This window comes from Fonsecaea monophora (assembly GCF_001642475.1).
Source record: "Fonsecaea monophora strain CBS 269.37 chromosome Unknown Scaff133, whole genome shotgun sequence".
In the NCBI taxonomy this organism is placed as follows: Eukaryota; Fungi; Ascomycota; class Eurotiomycetes; order Chaetothyriales; family Herpotrichiellaceae; genus Fonsecaea; species Fonsecaea monophora.
Window position 1 is genome coordinate 42,065 of NW_019174064.1, and position 18,619 is coordinate 60,683.

Here is an 18,619-nt window from a genome sequence, read left to right on the forward strand (position 1 = left end):
TTGTCTTTTTCCCTCGCAGAGCTGCTCCATATATCGGATCGGTGTCCTTCAATCCTCGTGCTGTGTCGTACATCATCGTGAATACCCAAGCATCCAAGGTAGATCAGCACCACTAGTCACAAATACAGACAATACCACGGTTCTTATACTCATAGATGCTCAAGTGAAAATACCCTGACCTCAATTCCCCAAGATATGCCAGCAGCTCATTGGGCTTAGTTGTCTCGCGCCAGATCACGAGCGGTGTTGACGTCTGAAATACAAGGCGACACAGAGTGCCGAAGGGTTGGGTTCATCATCCTTCCAAGAGACAGGTATAGGTGGGTTCGAACCCCACTCAGTCAATAAAGGGCTGCGAAAGATCGCTGAGCCAGGGGGCAATGATGATAATCCAGCAGAAACCGGAGGCTGGTCTCTAGTTTTTCAGGAGTTAGGTCCATACTCGTGTCCTAAGTCAGAAAGACTAGCCAACGTACTATTGTGCTGTTTGCAGGTAGTTCATCACGCTTCTAAGAAACAAGTATCAACCTATACTCAGACAATGAAGGCTTGCGAAGGATCTCATGATAGCCATGGACAGACGGGAGGCGGGTTGCTTTATGCTATTTACCTTGGTAAATGAGTCGTTTTTTCACACGGGTGGCTTTGGAGGTAACACGAAAATGCCGAGTTCCAAGTTGGCAGGAAGCTTGTTCAGCATAATAAGGATGCGAAAATGCTTTGTTTGGCTTTAAAATAAGATAAGCTCGACAGGATATGATCCAGGGTCACTTGGATTTGTAAAAACGTTGGTTCAAATGTGGAAAGCATCAGTACTAATTAGTGGGGCTGATTATTTTATCGATATTTGTTGATTGGAAGACCATGGCTGATCCTTGTGTGCGCTTGTTGAACCGCGGGAAATGATGTACAGGCCTGCACTGGCCTGATTCAAGCAGAAGGGTTCAAGGGATATGAGGGCGGGATGGATGTGTGGAGTATAGGAGCAAAGGAAGTAAAGTCCAGCTTGTGCCATCCATAATGAACAGTTTAATACTTGGCAGATTTGCTAAACATGCCAAACATGCCAAAAACAGAGAGGCTGAGAGGAGAGAACTGCTACTGTTCACCTGTTTAACACCTGGGTCTGGATCTTGGATCTTGGATCTGGATAGATGAAGAATAACCCAGCTGTACACAGTCCAGTCCGTTCTCGCAGACCATGTCTTGCCGTCTACACATGCGCCGCGGCCCAATCGCTTTCTTACTCGAGTTTGTTGCTCCCACGGCATACATAGGTAGGTACAGGGGCAGGCAGCCTTGTAACGTGGACACATCAGCTCTATCGCCATATCGCCATATCGCTTACAAAAGTTCCCTTTGCCTCTCGCACAACGCCATTCTGTGCTGTGCCACGCCACCTTGTTGCGCCTTGTCTTTGAAATAGACAATAACCCCGGACAGGTAGGTCAGCACCATGCCTACCAGGACCACCCTCGCTCCCAAAAATCATCGTGCCACGTACATATGTACTGGCGTTTTAGGCATTTCCACCCAAGGCCACATCCTTATTCTCCTCTCGTTCCACTAACCAAAAACAATTCCACGGAACACCCATGGCAAGGGACCATTCACTTCATCAACAATTCCATCTGTTCTCTTCTTTTCGCGCGCATCGACATTGACAGACTCTGTTGTGCCATCGGGATGTCTTTGGCCTCGCCAATCCCCAGGGGATCCAGGTCGTCCACCAACGTCTCTACTGGCTCCTTGATTTCGCCGGTGGAGTTGTCCTTTTCAGCCTCTTTGCTCACGGCGGAGGAATCATCTTGCCGCTGAGGTTCCTCTATCTGTGGCCTGCTGCCCTGGCCTGGCTCCTGCGGCTTGATGAGAGGAGATAGACTTGGACTCGCCGGTAGCGGAGCTGCTTGTGCTTGCTGCCCGTGCGGGAAATGGTGAATCATGACCGTGCTCTGATCGGATGTAGACAGGATATTCGATGCTGCCGAATCGTCCTTAACGGCTCGGAGGCGGTCGCTCGTTTTCACATCGTCGTCACGGTCTTTCTTCATGACAAGCTCATTCGGTTGGCCTTGGATACTCTCCAATTCCTGTTTCGTCGATGAAGCAGCAGGAATGGGCGTCCTTGATCTCGAAAATGATTCTCTCGGCATGGGTGATGCTGTCCGAGATGCTGTCCGTGAAGGGCTAAGAGCAGATCCAGACACAACAGGCACCTTTGACCTATCTGCCACTGGCTCATGCACCTTCGAATGTAACTTGGGTGGAGGAGAAGTTGTCAATCCAATACTCGCCTCACTCGTCTCCAAACCTACGAGCACAGGGGTCCTAGCCCTGGACGTAGGTGCCGAAGCAGAGGATGAGTAGTCGAGCTGTGATCCACCAGCATCCGAGACAGACGTCCATAGCTCAGCCCCTCCTCCTTCGATTGCACCATTAGTTTGCGTTTTGATGGAGGGTTGTGGTTTGGCGTTCATTTCGTCGTCGGTGCGGCCAAAGAGTTCATTCCACCATCTTACCTCGTCAGGCCTGGGGAAGATAAGGCGTTCTTTGCCACGAATGTTGTCGTCAATAACCGGATCGTATTTGGGATTCAGAAACTCTTGTTTGCGGGCGAGAAAATAGTCCCAGACGCTTCTGGTGCGATCGCTAAGTCTGGCTTCCTTGCGTTCCCTTTCGTTGTCACCAAGGAATGTTCCATACTGACAGGAGTACAGATGGAAGAGGAGACGTCGAAGGAATCGTTCGGTAAACTCGAAGCGGGTGGGATATTGGTACAGCAGCTGGTACGTCGCATCGAGAAATTGGTGGAAAACGGGCGATGTCTCTTTTACCCTAGTGACCGGCTTCTCTTTCTCCTTCTTCGCTGCTCCAGACACAATCCGTCTTCCTGGTTGCGATTCCGAGTCATAGTTATTAGGCGTGTCCGCGTCCGAGTCCACATTGATCGATTCTCTCGACTCGTTGTTCTTGGTGTTGGAAAAGAATCCCTTCGCTGTCAAGAATGCGTTCTCAAAAGTGGCCATGGCTCCGCTCTTCTCTTCCTTGCCATCAACATCCTCACTCCCTCTGCTGATTCGCTCGTTCTCAATTTGGAACCACTTCTCCGAACTCAAAAATCCCGAACGATGTTTGAACATGTGGCCGAAGCTCAGCCAATCTTTTTCCACCAGTACCATAAAACCTTCCATTGTTCGGTAGTATGGATCAAGGCATATCTGGCTGAGAGATGACAGCTGGCTTGTTCTGTCCCAACCATCACTGCAATGAATCAGCACATGGCTGTGTTGCAACCCGACTTGTCGAGCGATTAGACCCGAGCCATCTAGAATGAGACCAATGTGTTTTAGCCAATTGCTCTTCTGTAGTAACTCCTGGTTGGGCCCCAAGGGAGTCAGGTCGGAATCCTTGAACGCGTCGATCACTTTCTGGAGACTATCTCGCATGACATGGATGTTGTCGATCCCTAGGTATGCCTTGGTAGCAAACTTGTAGTTGCTCATGTCTTCGGAGCCCATGCCCTGTGTCTGCATAACCAGAGCATTGATGGTGGGGCGTGCATCCACGATCATATTTCGCTGCTGCGCCCCGTAAACCAAAGGCCTTCTGTCCTCTGCACCATCTTGGGCGTCATCGTCACCACGAAACCTGGCAATGATGGCATCCTCAACGGCTTCAGCGTCCGCCTGCGAAATTTCACTATCCAAGACAACTGCGCAGGTAGATTCTTTGCTAGATCCGGAGTCCTCCCTCTCCGGTGGAGGCGAGTTGTAGGCAGATAGTGGTCGTTCAGCCCTGGTAGTGTTGAAGATTGCCGCAACGAGCTTTTCATCCTGAATACTCCGATTTCCTCTTACGCCAACCAACGGCTGAGATGACCTAGTAATGGTACAGTCATTGACCGGATGAAGATACGTAAGGACCGGTATCCTGGCTCTGGAGCGATATCGTCCTGCATAGTTCAGGGTGTTATCTGAGATGGTTGCCGGGACCGCAAGAACGGCAGGGTATGTTGGAGAGAAGCTGTAGTCCTTGTTGATGGTGGAGATCCTCCAGTTGGTCTTACGACTCTCGTCACCGAGGCCCATTCTCCTCCACTCCCGCATGGGATCATACAGAGCCCAACCCTTGCCGCCCACATCCTTTTCGGGTCCTGTGGGATGATATGAAAACGCGTACAGTTTTTCGATCCCGCTCAGCTTGCACGTCCAGGCTTTGACACTGTCGTAGACATCCCTAGCCTTCCGGTCATCATTGAAATAAAAGCAATAAAACGTGAAATCGCGGCAGCGCAGACGGATGGACGAAGGCTGCCGGGAGGCGGTAGGACTAGGCCGGAAGGTACAGAATTGAATGATGGGATATGTTATCCAATTTTCTCGGGGTCGAGTCGGCTTGCCGTTGGCGGCGGGAGGAGCGGCATGAACGAATATGAGGTGGTGAGGTGTCAGATGTAACGTTCCGTTGACCTGGATTCCTCGACGCGAGAGGGTCACATCGTCAACCTGTCAAGGGATACATTGTCAGCCTCACAAGACCCGGACTGTCGCGCAATAGGGAATGGATCATATAACCTTCGCGATGCGGGTGCGCTCCATGGCCATTTTGGCGTTGTGCTAGGCCAGGCGGCTGCCTCGCGGAACCATTGGCGGGGCTGCTGGGAAACGACGACTAAGCAACAAGGGAAGCAATCTAGCCAACTTGATCGGTAGAACTGAAAGACCTAGAAAAAGAAAAGAGAGAATCTAATGAGGGATTCGGGACGGACAACCACAGTGACTGAGGATGGAGGGTGCATGGGCAGGTTGGACAAACAAATCCACGATCGACGTCAGACGATAAACGGGCCGCCAGGGTCTCCGCATTCCACTTAGCGCAGCCTCGTCCAAGCCACGGTATGAGGTAGATATCTTCCACGACATATCAAAGGACTGATGATTTATGAATGGATTTTTTGTATTCATCGGTCAAGAGACAGATACACAGTGATTGTTCACTCGGCTCTGCACGACATCTCTTCAACATCCCCACGCACTAAAACACATCCCTTGATCGGAGACAACTGCTTTTTGAATCCAAGCCGTGGGTTTCCCATGTGGCCCTTCTCAGCGACAGAAATCCCAAGCGCTTCCTTTGCTCCCTGCCGCATTAATTCACAATGCAAATCCATTCGTGTCGTGACTAGTTGTACAAATTGCTCAGAACTTGAAATTTCCCAACATCCGTTCCGCGGGGTGGGAGGCCCCTTTTCATGCATGCTGACCCATTACTTCATGGTTCTGCTGTCCCTTTTGCTTGTCCATGCCAGAAAAACGCCATGCTATGTTCAAATGATTCCACAATGTCCATTCTAAGTTAGACATCAATCCAAAAGGAATAAGGCCGTATCTTGCCCGCTTGTCCTGCATGCGTAGCTTTTACTCACAAGAAGTCATCAATGTTCCGAAATATCTCGGGTGCTTCACCTTGTTGGTGAGGACTCCTAGGGTCAAATGGTGCTGGTATCTGACTCGCGACTGCGTATGATGCCGGCTGTTGTATCTGCCGTGGCAGCAAGACTCCCCTTGTAACGTTCTTACCACTGCCATTAACCACGGTCAGGTCTGCTGTGGTCGTGATGCCAAATGGGGATACCATAAATTCTGTGGCCCTCGGCGACAAGAGCGAGGAACCCTCGTCTGCTTCTGTGGTGGGATCTATCCTGGGTGAGCTGGTCACAACCCCTAATCTGGGTGTTTTGGAGGGATTGGAGAGCGGCTGGGGAGGTAGCGAGTCGAACTTCTCGCGGAATGGCAGTGGTCTGGGCGACACACTCTGTGGAGGGCTCTGGGGACGTGGAGGACTGCTCGATTCCGCTGCCGGCTCTGGGTCTGGCACTTTCGTGGTCGGGGGCGATTGCCTAGCAATACTTCCCAGAATCTGGCTCAACTTGGCTGGCGTAGCTATCGAATCTGCTCGTTCATTCCTGGGAAACAGTGGCACTGGAGGAAGGGCCTTATCAAGTCTCAGCGGTGGGGGTGCTTTCTCATGAGCGTCCGTGGCAAAAGCACCCGTCTGAGCCGGTGCCCGGTCACCGAGCCAGGAAGATTGCTTCGCGACTGGTGTGTCCATGAGAGGAGAGACCGAGGATGGTATCTTCCACCAGCTCGCTTTGGGGTTGTTGCAGTGATCGCCATAGACTCCTTTGACAACTTTTGACCGGAAGTCTGCCAATTGATAGATCAAGCTCATGTTGGGTCCGACCCATTCACTCCGTTGCTTCACCGCCATATACATCGAGTGGAAATCCGGCTGATAGCCTTTATACAGGCCGTACGCGATGACCAGTGAGGCTGACCGACTGACTCCTAATTGGCAGTGTATTAAGACCTTTTTACCCGCTTGTATTCTTTCATCAATTAGTCGACATAGGCAGTACAGATCCTCCAATATCTCCGAATTATGATCCCATGGTACATGTAAGTATTCGGGTTGTGGGCGCTGAGCGAACGAGTTTGGCCGAGGTGTGGTGGGTGTTGGAGTCTCATTGGGTCGAGGCCACTCCCAGGCCGACTTGAATGACATTTCCGAAATGGCGGTCTGGGGTTCCATCTCGAGCTTCGGATGTCCCAAATCAAAAGGGACTTTTATTTCCTTGGCAACATTGATGACCATGTCGAACTGGCTTGCCTCTTGTGCCGTCGGCTCCAAGTACAAATAAACTCCGCTGTCGTATATCAGGACAGGTCCCTTGGGGTATCCCCTTTCTTGAGTTTCTTGTGATTTCTGTGGGTGGAATTCGTCCTCTTCTTTCAACTCTGGAAGCTGAGGGTTGACAGACTGAACTGCATTGCTTGATTCCAACCCAGACCCGGACATAACAGTGCCAGAAGCGGGTAAATGCAGGAACAGCCCCCCAGGGGGAGGTTTGATAGGCGAAGCTAGGGAGGCGAGAGCCGGTGAAGACGCCATATGATGTAACGAGGGTCGAGAGCTGGGCGTTGGAGGCACATCAAATGCTCGGTTAAAGGTTAGCTGTTGAAAGCCAGGGGTCCTGATTGTGAGATTGGTCGGCTTTTTCCTTCCTGTTCGAGGAGTGTCTTTGGAGGGTGAGACGGGAGCGGAGAATGCATGGGATTCGAATCCATGTGCAGTCGAAGGGCGGGGTAGCACCACCGCGCTCATGTTCAGCGACAGGTTCTTGACATTCTTGGGGAGCTCTGGAACCAAGGCAGGCTTCGTTGGCAGGACGTTCGCGTTTTCTCTGATTGTCGGTACTGATTGCTGTCCAAGGTTCCCCGGGTGTTCTGTTGAGGGTCCAACCATTATGTTTCGGAAAGGGGATACGGGAGCGTTAGAGGAGGCTGATTCGGGGGACGAAGAGGGAGAAGAGTCTGTGATCAAGGGAGAATCGAAGGTTGAGTTGGTGGTCGTAGGTGAGGATTCTGTAGAGGCGGACGTCATGGAGGTGACGCTGTCGCGATGGTGTAAGCAGAGAGCAGAGTGCGGCACAGTCGAGTCTGCAGGAAGAGGATTTGCGTCGGTGACGAGGATTTGGGTGTCACTCTCAGGTATTGTCTCCGAAGCGGCCGTCAACTCTTCCATCGCCTTCAAGATGCTTGTATCGGGCTTTCCAACAATTGACATGAAGGACGGAAATGGTGTTGACATGATTGAGCCCACCTCGACCGGGGGCATATTCGAGTATTTGGTTTGGTAGTAGAGAGGTGGTCGTCTCTTGCTGGAGGACCCGGGGATTTGGGAGGATTCGACGCAGCCTACTGGCAAAGCCGTCGAAGCTGAGCCATGCCGAACACAGCGGCGGATTGTACTCGTGACGTCTTGGTAGTTGTTGGCCAAGTCAAAAGACCTTTTGCGCTGATGATTGTTAGCAAGAAAGTCCATTGAGTCTCTCAACATGATGACGAGTGGTGATGACGACGAAGGCGTGCTGAAGGACCATGGCACCAGCACATAAGTCTCTCCAGGTCAGACGGCAAGAGGGAGTGGCGAGGATTTGGTACTGACATACAATGACTGTGGTCGAAGTTGAGGTCTCAAAACAATCCAGAAGAGTTTAATGGTATCCGGAACGGTCAATCGCGGCGCAACAACGGTGAGGCATGCGACACAAAACAAAAGCGAGGATGGATTCCTTGTCCCTGTTGCAGCAGGTCCCCTAGAGTATCCCTGGAAGGAGAGACGGTGGTGGTTGTTTGTGCTGGGTTCGGTCCTCCGCAGTTTCAGATTCAGCGCGTATCCAAAGTGTGCGGCGCAGCAAGTCAGGCTTTCCTCCTTGGCCGCGTTCGTTCTCCGACGATGATGGCTCCACCAAAGTCACAGAGTGTAATACGGATTTGGGATGTGGGATTTTCGGTCGGGGAGTGACAAGCAACAGACTACTTGGTCGTGCAAAAGGCTATGGAGTGTATGCGCGACAGGAATCCGGAGTAGAGGAATGCGACCTGAAGGTCAATAAAAGGCGAAGTCGCAAAGGAGGGGGAGGACCAGAGACGATTAGTTGACAGCAACTCGGCGGCTTTTTCGTTCGAATCAAAGAAACCGAGGACGGGCGGCAAAGTGGAAGTGAAAGCGGCCTATGCGACAGGTTGAGGCTTGAAGTCGAGGACTGGTGGACAAAGAGTACTAGGTAGGAGTGGTCGGTAAGTGGTAGGGGTACTGGGTATTCGATGAGAGGTGGGCAAGAGTCTCGAGTTTCAAGCACCGAGTAGTGGGTGGATCCGGGTGCTTTTGGCCGACTGGCAAATGAGCAAGGAGAGAGAACGCGGGATGGCGCAATGTTGAACCGGGCCAGGTATAGACGAGCCCACGAGGGAGAAGTTGCTGGGGTGGAGATGGAGCAGAGGAGGGATCAGGGACGGTTGCGATCGATAGTCTGGATAGAGGAGTCGAGTGCGAGCAGTAGTGAGGATGATGGTAGGTGGTTGGGGACCAGGCTGCGTTTTTCTTCGAGTCTGGATTGAAGATGAAAGAAAACATACAGCAGCTACTACCTGCAGAGGAATACGAGTAGACCCAGGCTGCCCACCGGCGCCGCGGCCGTCAAACTGTCAGTGGGAGTCTCTTTTTAGGCGCTTGGACAAGATTTCACCTTTTGGCACAAGAAGCGAATCATAATGACATGTAACGATCAGGGCAGTTGTCGGGGCATGAAGGGGGCCAAAGGGATCAAACAATGATTGGTTTGGGGGCACTAGGGGGGCAAGTAGGAGCCACCAACCTGAAACGCAATGCCAATCGCCCAGGCACGCAGCACGCAGGCACGCAGGCCACCTGAACAAGGCCCCCTCCCCCCCAAAAATGCCTATTACCTGTCCAAGCATCCAGTAGGCTGATTGAGGCCCTGGGTGACCCCGTCATTGCTTCTATTTCTGGCCCTGATCCGGGAAATTTGCCGCGCGCATCCACTTGCCCATTGCCCATTGCTTGGTGCAATTATTGCCCAACATCCAGCTGAGAGTACCTACTCATACCTACATATTATTATTCATAGATGCTGCCCTCCAAACATAGCTCGCCGGTGATGTGTATATCCATGACCCAGCTCTCCTTGCCCAATACTCTCCCAGGAAAAGACTATGCATGCTGACCGAGTCCCTTTGATCCCAATAGCTTGGATGCAATGCTCCCAAAATAAAAGAACCCCCGCCCTCGAACAATCAATCTAAAGAAAGCTCTTCTGACTGCATGTGCAAGATTCTCCCAAATTCATCGCTAGGGACAACAAAGAGACAACAAAAGAGGGGGGAAATAAACAAAGGTCAAACGCAAGACGGATCTGCATCCCCTTCACCCCACATCCGGTCGCGCATGAGACCTGCAAGATTGCACCGCGTTTCAGATTGCTACATGCCACCAGCCTTCCCTTAAGATGTCTGTGCGCCGCCCCTCCGAGGCTGGTGACATGAAGCCTTGAAGGCTGACTGTGTACTAAGTACGAGGTACCAAGTAGTACAACGCACCTCAAACCTCACCCTTTTCTCCTCAGTGTTCCCATAAAGAAGACCCGACGTCACAGATTACAATTTTTATGCCTCAGGTCTACGATAGAGAGAAGCCTTCTTGTCCCTCTCCTCTAGAGGTCCTTGTAAAGCGTCTGAACAGGATGCTCGTCCTCATGTATTCTGCTTACCCAGGGACCATTATTAATCGTACCTCAAGTTTCTGTTTCCAATTCGACTCGCATGGGCCAAGCTTCCTACCATCAGGCCTTCTCTTTTCATTCCTACGAGTATGAAGGAATCTCGAAGTCTATAACCTCAGCCCCCTTGGCGGCTAGGCCTCATGCTCGGGTACCGAACACCATCGACAAAACACTATAACGTGGCATCAACTCTCTCGAAAGGGAGCGTTGTTCGGGGCCGAAAATAGGGCATGCGCAAGCGAAATCGTGTTGAAAGGGTCTGACAGCCTAACAGGCTCCCTCATACAGGTACTTTACCTCGTTGATTGAGATTGCTATTTCTAGGTCCTCGTATTCCCCATGCGAACTTGTGGCAAACTCGTCCGCTCAAAACAGGTTACCCTTTGGAGTCGAAAAAGAACGTTGTCTATCATGCCAGTTTCCCCTGAAGAGACCTGACACCCCATATCCCGAAATAACTCAAGTGAGTCCCAAACTCCAAGCACTTATTGGGCGGTGTGTCCTTGTTTTTTTGATAACCCATAACGCCGTCATTTGGGGGAGCCATAACCATCCTTTCCGCGTGGCCAGAGTTTCCCGAACCCCCGAACCCCCGAACCTGCCAGGAATATAACCACCCAGTACTCTTCGTAGGCTAGATTGCTTGCTGGTATGCCTGAACCAGGTGAGGTCGGAATGGGGAAGAGTGAAGAAGCGAAGAAGACAGACATAAGCCCTCCCAAGTCCCAACCTTTGATTCCCTCGACCCAAAAACACCTGCCCTTTCCCTATTGTTTTTACGACTTTTGTTGTGCATCCGACTTGTTCTTCAAGTACAACTCCCCGATGCCTGACTTGGCTTTGTTGACCTTCTGTCTTGCATTGACAGCAGCCGAATAGTGGGAGAAAGAGAACGAAGACCAGTCACGGTAGTCTCGAGTTGGCCTCGATACCTCGACGACCCTGTTGAGTTTCTTCTGAGGTTTGTCATAGGTGAAGATGTCTTCAAAGTCAAAGTCCTTGGACGACAGGTCGAGAGCATCGAAGTTGGTCGAGGCCTTGTCCAAGAGTTCTCGCTCCGCATCTGACAGTGAGATGTCGAAGCTGGCGGTGCGGGCATAGGGAACCAGCTGAACCTTGGGAGAGACGTGTGGCGAGATTGGATTCATGAGGTGTGTGGATGCCGTGGAGGATGTCGATGTTTTTCTCTCTATGGTCGATCGGCCGGAATCTGAGTCGATGGAGCCTGGACTGTATAGTGGTGGTGACCCAGAGGTGTGTCTTGCGAAGCCTTCCATCTCCCCACCACCAATTGGGATATCTCAGTGACGATAGCGACAATGGTCCTTGAGGGATATTCAGAAATATCACGTATCAGTATCACGCTTGGTAGTCTTTGGATGCTGCTACTGAAGGTCGGGTGTCAGGTCGATAGTAAGCTGCTCTGAGGTCCAGACGAGGTATTTGTTTCGAAAAACCCAGGTTGTTATGCTGGCTCGAATCGTGGACAAGTCGGGATCAGCTGTACACAAGACAATGGACAGAGCCGAGCACGCCAACAGGACAACAGGCCAACAGGCGCAAGACCTTTTGATGTCACTGGTGTTTCGTGTTTGCCTGACACTTTCTCCACAACGTAGGTATGGGATATACTCCAAACAAATCAACAGCTCTTGCTGCGTTCACAGTCTTACGTGTGATGCTGGCCAGCGAGGGGACCGAGTACTGGGCCCAGAAGGAAAAGGATTGTGGATGGATTGGCCGAAAACCAGATCTTTGTTCGTTTCTTCTTTTCCCTCTTAAAGGCTGTAATTAGGGGGGTTTTTTCTTTGCGACAAACTTCTCCGGTCGGAGGAAGAGGGAAATATCTCATCGCCTTATATCGTCACGCGCAATACGAGGGAACCCGCGGACAAGGCCAAATGAAGTGAGGACAAAGGAAGCCGAAGCCCTGCCTTAGACACATGCCATCTCGATTGGTGATGGCGACATCCCAGGGACGAATTAGACTCCACGTACAAACAAGTATGGCTCACTATGGTGTTATGTTAGCATTTTTCCTGTGCTGTGTGGGCTTTCCTTAAGGTGCTCATTTGGGTCCTCTATTTCGCCCTTTGAATTGGGAATCCACTTGAGGACAATTACTCAAGAGTCATCGTCGATGGCGTCTTGTCCCGCCCATGTATGTGGTGTGTGTCTCTCTTTCTTCCACCGCCTTCTGCCCCTCTCCGCTCAAAGACAGGATCATGCTGGGATTCAAGGTGCCAAGCGAGGCAATCCGGAAGCAAGGGGAAGGGCGAAGACTGCAAGACTGTAGGCTGGTCGTGATATTTGTTAGTCATAATCCATGGATGCATGTCCGGGCAATTGGTGTGGCATGATGGTTGCGGGCTTTGGTAGCTCTGTAGGTACGTGGCCATGGTGGTTAAGGCGGTCATGGTGGCGCCCGGGATGAAAATTTCGTCTCCACGTGCATGGCTGGGGCCATGATTCGTCCATGTTCTGCTCCATTGGTGCCATTGTCCATGTTTCTCCAACTGCAGCCTTTGATTCCTTCTAGACACTTGTCATGGCCGGTTGCCAGTAGTCCGTCTTGACACGAGCCCAGATCAGTGGTGAAAAGAGAATACACCTGACCGCGTTACCGCTAGAAATCCATATCAAAAACAAACTGCCACTTCAGAACAAGTCCAACTAGGCCAATTCTATATTCATTCCAGACCTGCCCAAGAAGTGAAGCTCCTCGCCGGCTGGTGTCGGCGAAGTCAATGGAGAAGGACTGCCTTCCCGGAATATCCATTGTACAAAAAATATGATACAATTTGAGGGGGCGATGAGACATGCTCATCAAGATTCAACACTCTGTCCAGAGCCCTGTCTTTCCAACGGCATGGTATTATCCAATTCTTGCCTCAATGGTGCAATATCTTTCATTCCTCGTGCCTCTGTCGCTTCTCTCGTCGTTGCATTCCGCTCTGCTTTTGCCGCTCGAAGTCGACTACTGACACTGCTGATCCTACTCGTGAAGCCGAGACTTCTTCGTGTCCCGGAAGGCCGAATAGAAACCTGACTCTCTGGTGTGGCCTCTATCGGGCTCGACGCAACAGCTGGGACAATCGTGATTCGACCCCAAGGTTCTTTGGGTGTCACAGGGGTTTGATCTTGAGTACCCACGTTGCTCACGTTTGACGACGGGGAAGCATACTTGCGCCTCGGGACTAGATGAGTGCTGATATGAGCAGGAAGTGGACTTCTGGTCACGGTGGTCGTTTCAAGCGCTGCAGGGACAGGGTGTTGGGGCATGGGGTGTTGGGCTGTATATTCTCTCGAATACGCTGCTCGATCTCTCGCTGCCTGGCGGTATGTGCTCACTTCCGTCATAGCCCGGCTCACTGGGCGGATTGAAGGGCTACTTTCCTCGTCGTCCGTCGTACCATCCATATTGTACCCGGGAGTTCGCCTACTACGTACTAAGGTAGTAGATGTCCGTCCAAGTCGTGTCGATGAGGAGCTAGATATTTGAGGCAAGGCTGTAGGTGGTGTTTGATAAGTGTTCTCGGGCGAGGTTGGCTGTGCATTCAACGTGGCGCCGAGTGGTGCGCTGGTTCGTCGACTTTCTAGGCGCGACTGGACCCGAGAAGTGACCGGAGGTCGATCATTGGGCTCGTTGCTGTATCTGCGGCTCCGCAGGCCCGTAGACGTCGACTGGAAAGCATCACGACTACCCGGTCTGGTCGCAGGCTGTGGAGGTTGTTTTTGCTCTGCTAGAATTGCAATGGCCAATTCGGTCAAGCTTCGACACATGCTTTCCGTCCGTCGACGAATCTGACGTTCCGAAACCGAGGAGATCCCAAGAGTGCTGGCAGCGCCGCTATGCCCCTCTGGATTCATCATCATGGACAATTGCAAGGCATCCTGAGCCGTTGCTTGTAGCTTTTGATAAACGTCATTATTGAGGACAGCTTTGGCATTACCAAGGGCCTCGTGGAGATTCGGGTGGATGTTAGACGGAATCCCTTCGATCGCAGACTGCAACGGCGCCACAGTTGGTTTGTGCTTTGGAGAGGACGACATGGTGGTCGCAGCAGTAGTGGCTGTCTTTGGTCTCTCTGACGTGGTCATTGCGGCAGCCGAAGACGGCGGGAGCTTCCCAGTAAGCTCGAGTTTCCTGATTCTCGATTTCAAGTCATCCAACTCGTCCCAAACAGTCGAGGGAGCGGTTGTGGAGATGGTGGACTCGGTAGCATTGTGGTCGGGTACTCGGGGGCGATCAAGAAATGCAGAATCCGAGACCAAGCGACTGTTTCGCGCCGTACTTGGGCGGGAATACGCACGCACTGGTTCTGTGTTGGTATTGGTGTTGGTGTTTGAATTTGCCGTGGAATATCGTCTTGATGTGGCTCGTCGAGGTAAATCCGTTGGATGTGTACTCTGTGTCTCGAGCGCCCCATCTCGGATGGAGGCTTCTTGAGTATACGACCGTGTGAGCGCGCCCGGTACATGTTGCCCCAGAGAAGCTCGTTTGCTGTAGTAATTCAGTGCCTCTGATCGACCTGCAACACTCGAAGTGTCGAATCGCTCCTGGATGGGAGAAGATTTGTACCCGGTCGAAGGCCGTGTACTCGAAAAGAAAGGAAGTGAAACTCTGGATCGTCTCTTGTCAAGTTTGGGTTGGACCTGGCTCCCACGCGACGCGTCTGTTCGTGCAATATTCAAAAACAAGTCTTCGCTCTTTTTCTCATCGCTGCTCGAACCCTTGCTATCGTCCTCCGAAGGTACTGGTCTCAGTAACTGGGGGTCAGAGTTCTCCTTCTCCTGTAGATCATTCTGAAGCACGCCCGCGGCTTGTTCTTTACTCATGGTCGAGTTAGGGGTAAGCACACTCTGTGTGTCTGCGGTTTCCGGGCTAGATACTTCCAGCGTTGTAGCCTCGTCCGCGGAGGAGTCAGTGGTCGAGGGGGTCTGGTCTGGTTTCACGGGCGACAATCGCGCTGGAGCAGGCTCGGTAGCAGAGATGAGTTCATTGGCTTTTGAAGGGGAGCAATCACGCGTTGTCTCGGTGGTAGATCTCGTGGATGGATTTCGATCCAGCCGGATGCGGTCCTGGGATAGCGTTCGCTGAGTGCTGTATGACGGAGGTGGGCCACAGACTGTCTCGACGCCGTAGCTGCTGTGTGAAGCAGGAGGTCTTTTCTGTGAAGGAGATCGCTGAAGCGTATTAGAGTTTGTTCGATGCAGGGGAGTTGACGGCTGGCTGATCCCGGAGGATGAGGAGGGGCGATTGTCGTTTGGGTCGTGGTCGAGGGAGATGTTGAATGAGGGAACGCTCAAGGTCTTTGAGATTCCTACTAGCTTGCGCATTCCAGGGGACGGTTGTAGCGCGGATGATGAATTGGGATCTGGGGCATTGGAGGACAATTTGGGTTTCTTGCGCAACGGAGGCCGAAATAATGTCAAGTCATGGTTGGCATCTGCAATGCGGGCCGGATAGAAATGGGGGTAGGGAGGACGCGGTGGGAAATCGGTTGTTGTACGAGCATCAAGATCATGACGGGTCTCCCGGGTATCTAGTGTATAGAAGGGGGGAGAACGATGGTGGTGAAGATGAGGAGGAGGAGGATATGATGTGGTAGTGGTCAAGGTCGAAGTCGAAATCTGGGGTGGAAGTGAAGGTGAAGTTGAAGGTGAAGATGAAGGTTTGGTGGTGAGCGTGTCGTCCATGTGCGCTCGCCGCAGCTCATTTGATCCATGGATCATCCAACCCTTGCTAGCCCCGTCTCGCTTGTGGATGGTGAAATCCCCTACAACGATACTTTCAGCACTTGTTTCTCTTTGTCCATCTCTTTCAAGAGAGGGCGTGGGATCTCCTGGAAGAAATGGGGGAGAGAGAGAAGCTCGCAACAAGTCTACGGCATCGCTACTTCTTAATCTATAGTGGAGGGAGGAGTCTAGGCCCGTGAGCCTGTGAGCTGCCTCATTCTCGCTCGTCTAGGTTCGTCCCCCAGCAACTAGCAAGCCTCGGAGGATTGTGATGGGAAGTGTGATATCTCAGGAAAACTGCTGCTCTCCGTGCCGCATGCCCTGGTGCCCGTGTCGCGTCTTTTGTTATGTGGGAAAGGGGGCATGACTCTTCCGCCTATGATTCGACCCAGGAGATCCTTGCCTAAGCCTGATCTCCCAGTTCATCAGGCACTAAGGCTTCAGATACGGGCGCTATTTCCAGTTAAAGAAAAGCGTCAGAGACCGGCACTTCGGGCATCGGTGTTTGAGGCTTAACCCCTCTAGTGCCCCCCCGAGTGCCCCCCGACTCCCCCCTATTGCTCTGGTGGTCTTTGCTCCCTCCTTGGTAAGATCAACGATCATCCACTTCTCCAGAATTGCAGGCTGCCCCTCAGCTAGCCCTCATTGAGGCCGAAGTCGTCACATTTCCATCGATCGCCCTCTCTTGAGTTCCGTACCTGGTTGTTGTTGCTGCTGTCTTCTGTTCGTGCATCATCACAAGCTGAGCAGCAAAGACTCTATTCCCCCAGCAACAAGTACTTGTTTCTATCTCCTTGCAACGTGTTCTTCTCGGTTGGAGGTTCGGATATGCAAGCTGTGCAGCGAGGAAACTAATGCAAGGAACGAAAGCCACCCAACTACGGTCGCCTCTGGCTATCGCCACTCGGCTGATCCTTCGGTTTCGCGATTGAGAGAGTATGAAAAGAGAGAATTGTCAGAAAGAGCGACACTAGGGATTGAAAGGGAATGGAAAAACAACGAGTAGCTGCTCCTTCGTTGAAAAGGTCATTGAGAGCCACCGCCAGTCTGTGAAATGAGTCACTTGCAACTGCCAGGCAGCAGGTTGGATCTCATGGCCCTTGGAGAGGAAAAAAGGGAGACTCCCTCCTGCTTAACGGACTCTCTCACCGAGCACATCATTATCCTCAAGAATGGCTACCAGACGGACGCGCATTGTTTGTATATCTGATACCCACAATCAGACCCCTCAGCTGCCCGCTGGGCACATCCTCGTTCACGCAGGCGATCTCACTAACCAAGGCACATACTCAGAGCTTCAAAAGACTGTTGACTGGATCAGGAAATCGCAGTTTCAGATCAAGATCGTCGTCTGTGGGAACCACGACGTTACCTGCGACGTTCCATTCTATCAAGAGTACGGGGGTTACTTCCACAATAAGAGACGGGAAGATCCTCAACGCTGCCTCGACTTACTCCGCGCCGACCCCTCGGTTGTTTTTCTCAGCCATGAGGCCAAACAGATTCGTATCGATCATGGGGGAGGCCTGATGTCGTTCCTCAAGATCTTTGGCTCCCCATATTCGCCAGCACACGGTTTTTGGGCCTTTGGCTACGCGCCAGAAACTGCTCCTCGACTATGGGATCAGATTCCCCTAGATTCAGATATTGTAGTGACGCATACGCCCGCCAAATTCCACTGCGACGAATGCGGTAAACGTGGAACAGCAGGATGCGAAATCCTCCGTCAAACCTTGTGGAGGGTTCGCCCCAGGTTGTTCGTCTGCGGGCACATTCACGAGGCCTATGGTGTTGAGGCTGTCACATGGGATTTATCCTCTCCCAACCTCAGATACAAAGAACAGAGCGTCCGAAGGTGGGAGGATCCGGAGCCGGGTTCCAAGAAGCAATTCACCGTCGATCTGTCGTCAAGAGCCAAGTCTCTAGCATTGCGCAATGACGGAAGCGTTGGTAATCTGATATCAACAAAACAACCGTCGGGGATTCGGGGTGTTGAGGTTGATGGCACTGTTGATGATGCCAACACCGATGAGCAGGACAAATGCCAATCAATCCCCGACGGCCCGTCTCTCTCAAAGCCGCCTTTTCCTGACTTTGAGAAGGCTAAGGTGCCAATCTCCTCAACGCCAGATTCTTCGAGTACCAGCCATGACGGGACTCGTGGTCAGGGTGGTCCAGCATCAAGCCTGAGATCTGACCAAGAAGCACTTTCTGGTCGAGAGGGAAGGGCGGAGACCTGTATTGTCAATGCGGCTTACATGGCCTCAAACTGGCCTCACAAGGGCGGCAAGAAATTCCATAAGCCTGTTGTGATCGACCTGGATTTGCCGGTTGTGAATGAGAAAGAGGTCCACCAAGGCCCGCATGATGAAGAGGCTTAACTTGAATCTGTGGTTCCGTGGCATCTTCCGAGGAGTTGGCTTTTGCAAGTCCAATATCAGTTGAGTGTGTCATGTCTCAAGTGTTGTACCGTTCCGAAAATGGTAGGTTGGCAGTCGTCGGGATAGGCAAGATCTTGGGCGGGAATTTTCCCTTGGTTACGACAAGAGCAGCCTGCAGTGGAAGAGGAGTCAAGAGCCCCTTTTCTCAACCTTGCGAACAACATTTGAGGCTCGCCAGAATGATCTGCCTCAGGCACAAGCTTATTACCAGGAGAAGTCCCATCATGTCAGGCCAGCAATGACATGGACAACGCCTACGCCTCTGGGGAAAACGGCAAAGAGTGCAAAGCCGTTC

General features: G+C 52.0%; 5 protein-coding genes across 5 annotated transcripts; 1 reads left to right on the forward strand and 4 right to left on the reverse strand.

The window, feature by feature from the left end:
• Positions 1–1,610: 1,610 nt before the first annotated feature.
• AYO21_10834 (hypothetical protein) lies at positions 1,611–4,604 on the reverse strand (the record flags this gene model as incomplete). The annotated part of the gene is made up of 2 exons (XM_022660742.1): positions 1,611–4,505; positions 4,575–4,604. The coding sequence occupies 2 exons, from the start codon at positions 4,602–4,604 to the stop codon at positions 1,611–1,613; spliced, it is 2,925 nt and encodes a 974-aa protein (XP_022506953.1).
• An 817-nt stretch (positions 4,605–5,421) lies between these two features.
• Positions 5,422–7,899, reverse strand: AYO21_10835 (hypothetical protein; the record flags this gene model as incomplete). The annotated part of the gene is made up of 1 exon (XM_022660743.1): positions 5,422–7,899. One exon carries the CDS (start codon positions 7,897–7,899, stop codon positions 5,422–5,424), a length of 2,478 nt encoding a protein of 825 aa, XP_022506954.1.
• A 3,021-nt stretch (positions 7,900–10,920) lies between these two features.
• AYO21_10836 (hypothetical protein) lies at positions 10,921–11,292 on the reverse strand (the record flags this gene model as incomplete). Its single annotated transcript, XM_022660744.1, has 1 exon — positions 10,921–11,292. The coding sequence occupies one exon, from the start codon at positions 11,290–11,292 to the stop codon at positions 10,921–10,923; it is 372 nt and encodes a 123-aa protein (XP_022506955.1).
• A 1,678-nt stretch (positions 11,293–12,970) lies between these two features.
• Positions 12,971–15,844, reverse strand: AYO21_10837 (hypothetical protein; the record flags this gene model as incomplete). Its single annotated transcript, XM_022660745.1, has 1 exon — positions 12,971–15,844. The coding sequence occupies one exon, from the start codon at positions 15,842–15,844 to the stop codon at positions 12,971–12,973; it is 2,874 nt and encodes a 957-aa protein (XP_022506956.1).
• Positions 15,845–17,055: 1,211 nt separating this feature from the next.
• Positions 17,056–18,264, forward strand: AYO21_10838 (hypothetical protein; the record flags this gene model as incomplete). The annotated part of the gene is made up of 1 exon (XM_022660746.1): positions 17,056–18,264. One exon carries the CDS (start codon positions 17,056–17,058, stop codon positions 18,262–18,264), a length of 1,209 nt encoding a protein of 402 aa, XP_022506957.1.
• Between the last annotated feature and the right edge of the window lie 355 nt (positions 18,265–18,619).